At 37.3% G+C, this 9,101-nt stretch overlaps 1 protein-coding gene across 1 annotated transcript in view; it reads right to left on the reverse strand.

Annotated features, from left to right (window-relative positions):
* Positions 1-9,096, reverse strand: part of CAGE1 (cancer antigen 1) — a 32,529-nt gene extending 23,433 nt beyond the window's left edge. Inside the window, exons 1-2 of the mRNA XM_064476171.1 lie at positions 8,845-9,096; positions 2,679-3,202 (exon numbers count right to left, since the gene is read on the reverse strand). Coding sequence (XP_064332241.1) covers positions 2,679-3,202; positions 8,845-8,857 — 537 coding nt within the window. The 5' untranslated portion in view covers positions 8,858-9,096. The remainder of the gene's footprint in view (positions 1-2,678; positions 3,203-8,844) is intronic.
* Between the last annotated feature and the right edge of the window lie 5 nt (positions 9,097-9,101).

The following is a 9,101-nucleotide window of genomic DNA, read 5'->3' on the forward strand; positions in this document are numbered from 1 at the left end:
AGTTTCAATCTTTTGTTAAAGTATTCCTTCTGTTCATTGATTTGATTCCTTAGTTCCTTGAGTTTCTGTATGATAGCTATTTGGAATTCTCTATCAGTTTAGATCACAATATTCTGTGATTTTGAGTTTGGTCTCTGGAGAATTGTCATTTTCCTTCTGTGATACAGTGTTACTGTGGGTTTTCCTTTGCCAGTGCATTTGAAGTAGTAAACATCTTTCTTCTTTAGGTGAAGCTTTTTTTTTTTTTAAACTTGATTCAAATGATTCAACAGGCTAGAAATCAAAGGCTTTTCTTTTGTTTTCTTTTTGTTTTGTAAGTGGCACTATAGCACAAGTTTTTGGTTTCTCTTACCTGAGCTACCTCTGGTTACATTTGAGAGTTGGCATTTTCCACCCTCCACCACCTCTGACCGATGTTGCCTGGTGCCCTGGGATGGTGGGTGCTTCTGCCATATCCAGTGGGGGGAGCAACAGGGATCACAGGGACCTCTGCCATGTCTGATGCTGTCAGGTTTGTGGGTGCTGCTACTGTGAACTGGGTTTGAGGGGGCAGAGTTATGGGTGCCTCTGCAACTGGAGAGATGGGGTCACAGGCCCCACTGCTGCTGCTGCCCAGTTATCCATGGTTGCATGCACTGCTGTGGCCAGGAGGCTTGAATCCTGTGTGCTGCCTCCCCTGATGCTAATGGGTTTTCTGAGGCTGTGGGACCAGGATCTCAGGCACCACCTCCACTGTTCCCCAAGTGTTGCCTCTTCCATGTATTACAGTCCACCCTCCTTTAGACGTACAGATGTGTGGAATTCTCCAGCATCCTGGTGTCTTGGGCAGAGGCACCCTTGTTGAGTTGGGACAGTTCTACTAGTTGTAGAATGAAGGGCAGAGAGAGAGAATCTCAATCAACCATGATGCTGATGTTACATCTCTTTTGAATAAAGACTTTTATTCCTCATTAAGCCATTACCCCACTGTGCTATGACTCCTGTGAACATTAGAATGTCAGATGAACATACCTCATGATTGGCTTTCTGCTCACAATACAGGTTTTGGGGTGGGTTAAAAAAGGACAGTTAAATTGTAGTAACAAAACATTAAAATGAATATGACATAACAACCCAGTCACTTATCTCCATAGGAGTGGGCTGAATAACTTTCTAGAAATTAAATATATTGGACTGTTATATTTTAGAGTTATTTTCCATTGTTCTGGAATAAAGACAACTATCCTTACTGAGGCCTACAAGGTCCTGATATTGACCTTGATACCCAATCCATACTACCTTTCCATCCTTATATACAACATTCCTCTTGGTCCCTCCAACCTAGCAACACTGAGTTTCCTTCAGATCCTAGAAGGTGCTATGTTCCCTGTGGCCACAGGGCTTTTGCACATGTTCTAACTTTCTCATGGAATGCTCTTCCACCCACCCTTACCAAACTACTCCCATTTATCCTTCAGAGCACAGCTCAATTACCACTACTTTAGGGAAGCCTTACCCAAGCTCCCTGACCAGGACAGTAAAAAGGCTCTCATCTTTTTTTCACAACACTTAAGAGTTGCAAGTTTATGTGTAATTTTATGGAACATTATATAGACTTTATATGTAACTTTTATTCACAGCACTTGTTTTAGTTGAAAGCTTACACTTACTCTTACTTTATATGCTTATCTGATTAATCTCTACCTCCTTTACTATGATGTTCATTTCACGAAGACAAAACCCCATTCTTCTTGTTTTGGGTATTTTTCCCCCAACCATTATATAACCAGCACATAGCACACAGCCTAGCACACGATAGATGCCTGAAAGATTCCTGAAAATGTTAACTGACTCACTTAATGACAAGATGCAATGGAAACAGGAAGGAACAGTCTTGAGAAACCCTAATAAAACAGATTCCTTAAATGTTATTCTCAAGAACCCAAAATAGGTAAATAAAGTTCTCTTTTAAATGCTGCTTTCAAATAAATGAATTTAAAAACTTATGCTTGTAAATGAAACATAATAGCCATAGCTGTTCTCATCAAACTCACAACAGAAAAGTATTACTTATGCTATTCTTGGATTGTTATCTATTTGCCCACAATTCTTAAAAGTTTTATTTTTTATTCAGAGAGTAACAGACTTAATACTGTTGGCATGTTCAGTGCTCTTAAGATACTACATACATGCCCAGAATAAATAATTCAAAAGACAAATTAATGTTTTCACTTTTGTATAAAAATAAGTATTTTTTGCTTGTCAGTAGAAATCCCGTGATAGAAAAATCGTAAGCTTTTCTTACCAAATAATTTAATACCTCTGTACTTCTTCTCAACCTTTCCTCACTGTACATTTTGAATTCCAACGAATGATTCACTAAATATAAAAGCATAGTATATTCAAGGCACTGTGTAGATACTAGGGTGCATAAAAGGATGAGTAAAACAGAGCTCTGATCCTCAAAGAAATTATCATTTAGTAGAGCTAATATCCAAGTATAGGCTTGATTTTATTAGAAAAAAATTATTTCTAAATTGAGTACAATCTCAGATGGCATTTCCCCCAGAGAAGCAATGTCCCTTACGCTGAGCAGATGATTTAGCACTACTTGCAAAAGTCTCAGATTATATACAGTGTTTTTTTTAAACACCTCCTTTTAATACTCTACAGGCTGTACTGACCATTAAAAATCTTACCTCCTCTGCTTTATAATTAGCTCTCTGATTAAGCAGGTGAAAGCTATTCTCTTTATAAACGAGTTGTTCAACATCTCCATGTACATTTTCCTTACACAAGAAGTTCTGAGGCTGACTAGGGTTGAAGGCAGTTTCCATGGCAGTGCTATTAGCCAGTGACATTTCCATGAATTTCAGTGTCTCTCCAGTGCAGTGGATTAGAGACGGGCTTCTGGGAGATTGTCTGACACACTCTAGAGCAAGCTGATCTTGATCTGCGGAAGTGCTACTTTCCACTGGATTTTCTTCCTTAAATGAATCTTTCTGTATATTGGTGTCTTTTGCATCATTATATACATGACATTGCAATTCTGGCTCCTCGGCATAAGGTAAGCCTTCTGTCAGATTCTGCAATGTTATCACTTCATTATTAAATGCTTCTCTCTGATGAAATTTGCACAGGGGTTCAAACTGTCTGAAGGAAGAGATGTTGGTGTCAACTGGCTGGTTTAGCACATTCTGTGAGTAATTTCCAAAGTTGAGATCTCATTAGAAAGAGAAAGATGGAAGTAAGAATTAGCTGACCATATACTTATGTGTTAATAGTTATATTTACATATATGAAATAAACTGTTGGAACCTTTTAAGAATTATTATATATTTCAACCTTTTTCATGGAGTGGATTTGTGCTAGCAGACAGAACAAAACTTTTTTACATGGAGGACAAAGTGATCAAATAACTACTATAAGAAAAAAACTTGTTATATATCACTCTGGTCAAATGCCATTACAACAAATTCCAAGACATCTTCATGGCTGCCTTGTACACTAATTTAAGAATGTTTGCCTAGGCTCTGGTTATACACCTAGAAGTGGAATTGCTGGATTACACAGATATGTACCTTCAAGTTTACAAGCCACTGCATCACCCTCCAAGGTGGTGGTACTGATCTATGCTTCTACCAGTAGCGTGAGTTCCTCTGCTCTACGACCCTCTGACACGTCAGTCTGATACGAATGAAATGGTATTTTGTGGTCTTTTTAATGTACATCCTTTCAGGTATTTAATCATCTTGCATGATCTGCCTATTAGATGCTGTTACGGACTAAACTGTGTCCCCGCAAAATTCATATGTTGAAGGCTTAACCCTCAGTACCTTAGGATGTGACTGTATTCAGAGATTAGGCCTTTAAAGAGGTAATTAAGGTTAAATGAGGTCATGAGGGTGGGGCCCTGATCCAATATGACTGGTATCCATACCAGAAGAGACACCACCTAGGCACAGAAAAAAGGTCATGTGGAAACACAAGATGACCACCATCTGAGAGGCCTCAGGAGAAAACAGCTCTGTCAGCACCTTCATCTTGGACTTCCAGCCTCTAGAACTGTGAGAAAGTAAGTTTCTGTTGAAGACACATAGTCTGTGGCATTGTTACGGCAGCTCTAGCAAATGAATACATACACTTTGCCTGTTTCCCTACCGAGTTACATGTGTCTTCTCTTTACTGTTCTTTATTTTGTATACTGATCCTTTGTGAATTGTATACATTGCATGTATACAATTAATATGTGGCTTTTTCTTACTTTGTTGATTATAATTTGGTCATACAGAAGCTCTTTTCATTTTAACATAGTCAAATGTGTTGATTATTGTTTATATTTCTTGTAGAACCCTGAGCCTCACTTTTTTCATCTTAAAATAGAAATAAAAGCAGCCTTTGTTTAAAAAGAAAAAAGAAGCCCATTTCATAGGATTGTGGGTTAAATGTGATACTGCATATAAAGTGCTTAGCAGAATACCTGGCTATTACTATTACTGTTACTATCATATGACACACACACACAAATCTCAAGTGTCTCTATTTGCATACAGCCAACAAAGAGATACTCACCACCTAATATATTGCCTAGCGTGCTATAAATTTCTTCGAAAAGTGTGAGTTTAGACTTATTTTCCCTTTTTATATTCTTCATTTCATTCTATATTAATAATAAAAAGGCATTAATATTAATACTTCAAACATCATAAGCTTATTCTAAAGGTGTATGTACACTGCTATATAATTTTTCTTTCAGTATTTTTTGTTGCAAGGGTAGAATGTGCTTTCTAATATCTTTCCCCACTGTATATTTGAGCTCCCACTTAGTAAAACCATGTTAATAGAGTTATAGTATTAAGTCACAATTAAATAAGTACCTTGCTATTTGATTATTTTGTTTTTTGATAAGTCAAATCATGTTACTATAAACATGAATATATATAACATTTATATCTCTTACTGATAATTCTTTGCTGTTCATTAAATCTGGTCTAAACATTAGGGCAGTTGTTAGTCATGCTTTTTTTTAAGTTGTTTTTTTTTTTTTTTTGTAAGAACATTTTTTGTGTAAGGGGGTGGGGAGGGAGGTAATTAGGTTTATTTATTTACTTTTTTTAGAGGAGGTACTGGGGATTGAACCAAGGGCTTCATGCCTGCTAAGCATGCACTCTACCACTTTGAGCTATATCCTTCCTCAGTTGTGGCTTTTAACTTTAAAGATACGCAAAAAAGGTGTTCTAGTATAAGGTGAAATCTGACTCCACTAAACAGAAATCTATAAAAATTTATGTAGGGCTTATTCTCAAAGTACCTTAATGCTATATAAGATGAAAGAGATTATTAAGTTAAAAACAGAAATGAGACAGTAAGAGAAATAGTTTAAATGTTTGAGGAAAACATTGGTTTAATCATGAATAGTGTATCAAGTATGGTGACCTAAATGATGCTCTTTAAAAATTCTTATCCCTTATTAAAGTCAGCTGGTTACAAAGCTGTACTCAATAATGTTTTATAGCATTGTTCGACTTATTGAAAGCATTTAAAGTACTATAAAAACCACGTTATATTTTATGACAATCTGTTTTTTAGACTTGTTAGTTGAGACCATCCCTCCTAATTAGAGTTTAAAAGTATCAAGAATAATATACTTGAAAAATAAAATAAAGCACTACTGACATGTATTGATGTTATATTTATACAAACTTCTTGGAACTCCTCATCAAATTCTAGAGATCCTTCTAACTCCAGTATTCTACGATATTACTGTTTTTAATTAAAACATGCCTTTTGTTCCTTTGGTCTATACATTTTTTTATAAAGAATAAAATGCTGTGAAATCCAAGAGGAAGGAACTCTTACATAATTTAAGACATATTATTATAGGGTAAAGAATATTCATTCTTTACAATTCAGTATATAGTATCTTAGACCCTGACTAACACTGTAATATTATGACCAAATTTTTTCTTCAAAAATGAAAATAATTTTTTATAATTATAAAAAAGAATCTTGAATGTTGTTTAAAAAGAGAAAATAAAAAACATTCAAAAGCCCACTACCCAGTGAGAAGCAATGTGACCACTCTTCCATGTCAAATATACACTTGTATTGACATATTTAAAGTTTATATATCCCCTGTACATCTGTATAATAACTAGGCCCATACTTATGAAAATTTAGGTTGTTTCCAATGTTTAGTTATTATGGATAATTCTGCAAATATCTCATTTGTATTTTACCTAGAGGTAGAATTAAAGGTAAAATGTGCAGTTAAACTCTTGATTTAACAGCCTTATCACTGAACAGCCCTTTAGAAAGGTTATGCCAAATTATGGCCCAAATCACATGACACGTCACTATTCATCCATTTTGAACTACAAAAAGGCAATTTCATACGGCACAACCTAATATGTTCCTATTGTTTCCCTATACTCAAGCTAATAACTGTCAAGCATTTAGAACAGTCATGAAAATCCTGGGACATTACGAATTTTCATCTCGTAAAAAAGGGCACTAGGAATTTTCACTGAGATGGGAAGTCATTTACACGCAGGGCACTGTCAATGTCATTCTGAATGATATCTGAATCATCTAGCGGAAGATGCTCTAGACCAGACGTTGCAATCTGAGTCTCTGTGGCCACATCACGTGGGAGCACTCCTGGGAGTTCACCAGGAGGCTAGAAAGAATTGGTTTTAACGCTCCATTTGTAAAATTCTACCTTTCTCCGTACACTGATGCAACTAGGAAAATCAGACCCTGTATTCCCTTTCTTCATGCCTCCACTGCAGACTGTCCCTCATACTTTTGATGAAATTTAATACAGAAGACAATGTAAAGGCTGAAGACATCTGTACCTCCCGGAATTTACAAACAATGCACACCTGAGGCAAGTCTGAAGTGGCACTGCTGGTTTCCATAAAGAAGGGAGAATTTGAGTGAGTTAAGTCTCGAGAAAGACTGCTGAAATTCACAGCATCTGCTTCTGACATGCTTTCTAATTTTTCATGAGAAGTATCCACTTCAAAATGGACAGGATCTGAAGGTGATGACCAAACCCTTTCATAGTCCTTGTTCCTAACTGTTGAATGGTGAAAGGCCTTTTTAAAAGAAGAAAATTTTAACGTCTATTAGTATCTGCAAACAAAAAGCTTCTTTCCTCATCCCTCCTCACGTTAAGAAAGCAGCAAAGTTCACTGTCCTAAATCTTAAAATGTCATTTATGAAGTTACTGGAAAAATTAAAAAATTAGTACAAGGTCTTGATAAATCTGTAGGTAGTAAATACTAATTTGGACAAAAACAAGTCAGGATGTGTGGCTACTATCCAGTGATTCCCTAAAAGGCTTGGGTCCCAGAAAGTGAAGGGATCTCTCGGTCACTTAACCAAAAAAATATTTACAAAATATTATCAGAGACCTATTAGGGTCCACAAAACACTGTATTTCTATTTATGTGATACATTCTATTCAAATATCTCATTAAGTCAAATCCAACATTGAAAATCAGTTTTCTCTCCCTTCCCTACACCATGCTTATTCTCTCAGGCACTTGGGTTTGAAAACCTGGAAACATCGTTAGCATCTTTCTAACTCATCACCCCAACCGTGAGCTATTCAGTTATTAAGTCCTGCCCATTTCTCCTTTAAAAACGTTTCCCATAACCCACGCTTTCTTTCCATCCCTTATGGCTTCACTCTGGTCCATATTCTTGTGACCTCCTCATATCTACCAGGGGATGGGAATAGAAGGGATGTCCAATCAGAGTCCAAGTTCTTCTGCCTGACTTTCTAGGTTTTTCATAGCCTGGACCCACATTACCTACCCAGTACTCCTCTGCTGGAGTCAGATCAGGCTTACATCCCTGCAAACAGCTCATGCTCCCTACCACGTCAGTGGTTTGCCCCAGCAAGTGCTTCTCCTTCCTAAAACCTTCCTATCTATGCATTCATCCATTTTTTTTAAATTCCTACGGTGTCTTTAGTCTAAATTTGTACCTCACAATTCAGCACCCATTTTACTGTTTTAGTTTTCACCACTGTTTCAAGCGTGTTAGCGTTTGCACTTACATACTAGACATACCGAGGAGGAGTCCATTTATGGTTTTTCAATACCCTCTACAGCAAACCAACTAGTGTTTTTCAGAGTACATAATATTGATTGAATAAACTGTGATTGAATAAATCCTGCACTCCAATGCTTTATTTCTATTAAAACTTTTCAATCTACAGTCACTTACTCATTTGCTTGGATTATTTTAGTGAATTATCAAACTAATAAATAATCTGTTCAGGTTTAATTTTCTTAAACCTGTCATCATTTGGGAAGCATAAAAAAGCCAGCGAACCAGACAGGCTAGTCATAATAGGCTCACCTCTTCGCTGTCTTCCAAACACATAAATGCTTCATGGGCTGTGAAGGGGATCTGAAAAATCCCTGTTTTGTCTTCGAAATACAAAAAACCACAAGGGCTTTATTTCTTTAAAAATTTTTCGTCTGTGAACTCAGAACTTCCAATTACTACACTTTTAAAATTTTGTTCATCTGGCACAACCTACCAATTTACTTTGCTTTTAAAGGTAGGCTTACTTTGTAAAATCTTTCATTCTGTCCTTACCAGATATATGCTAGACTTTCAAAAAAATACGTATTCAAATGTTTGGCTAGATATCCCAAAGACACTCCGAAGAGTATGAGGAAGGGCGTCTAAAAAAGGTGTCACCCGAGTTACTAGCAAAGAGTCTAAGGTTTTGTTTTTTAAATATTTTTTTAGCCGTATATCAAACTTTAACTTTTGAAAAGCACTTAGCTTATTTTCACCTGAAAACAACGCAACAAACTTTTTAAGTTGCAAAAGTGTGCTCACTTCCAGGGTCCATAGTTTCTCGGATCCACAATAAGGGATTTCGGGCTTCCTCCCTGCGCACCGGCTTCCGCGGGAGGGAGAACGCTTTTCAACCTTATCCAGGGATGGCTTCTAACAACTCGCACTCGGGAGGCGGACGCGCTGGAACGTCCCTGTGTGACGTCCGCCCGGCCGCGCCGGCCAATCCCGGCGGGGAGCCGCGCCCGCCACGCTCCACGCCCTGGGGACCCTCCGACGGCCCCGCGGCCGCGGCCTCG

This window comes from Camelus dromedarius, chromosome 19, assembly GCF_036321535.1.
Source record: "Camelus dromedarius isolate mCamDro1 chromosome 19, mCamDro1.pat, whole genome shotgun sequence".
In the NCBI taxonomy this organism is placed as follows: domain Eukaryota; kingdom Metazoa; phylum Chordata; class Mammalia; order Artiodactyla; family Camelidae; genus Camelus; species Camelus dromedarius.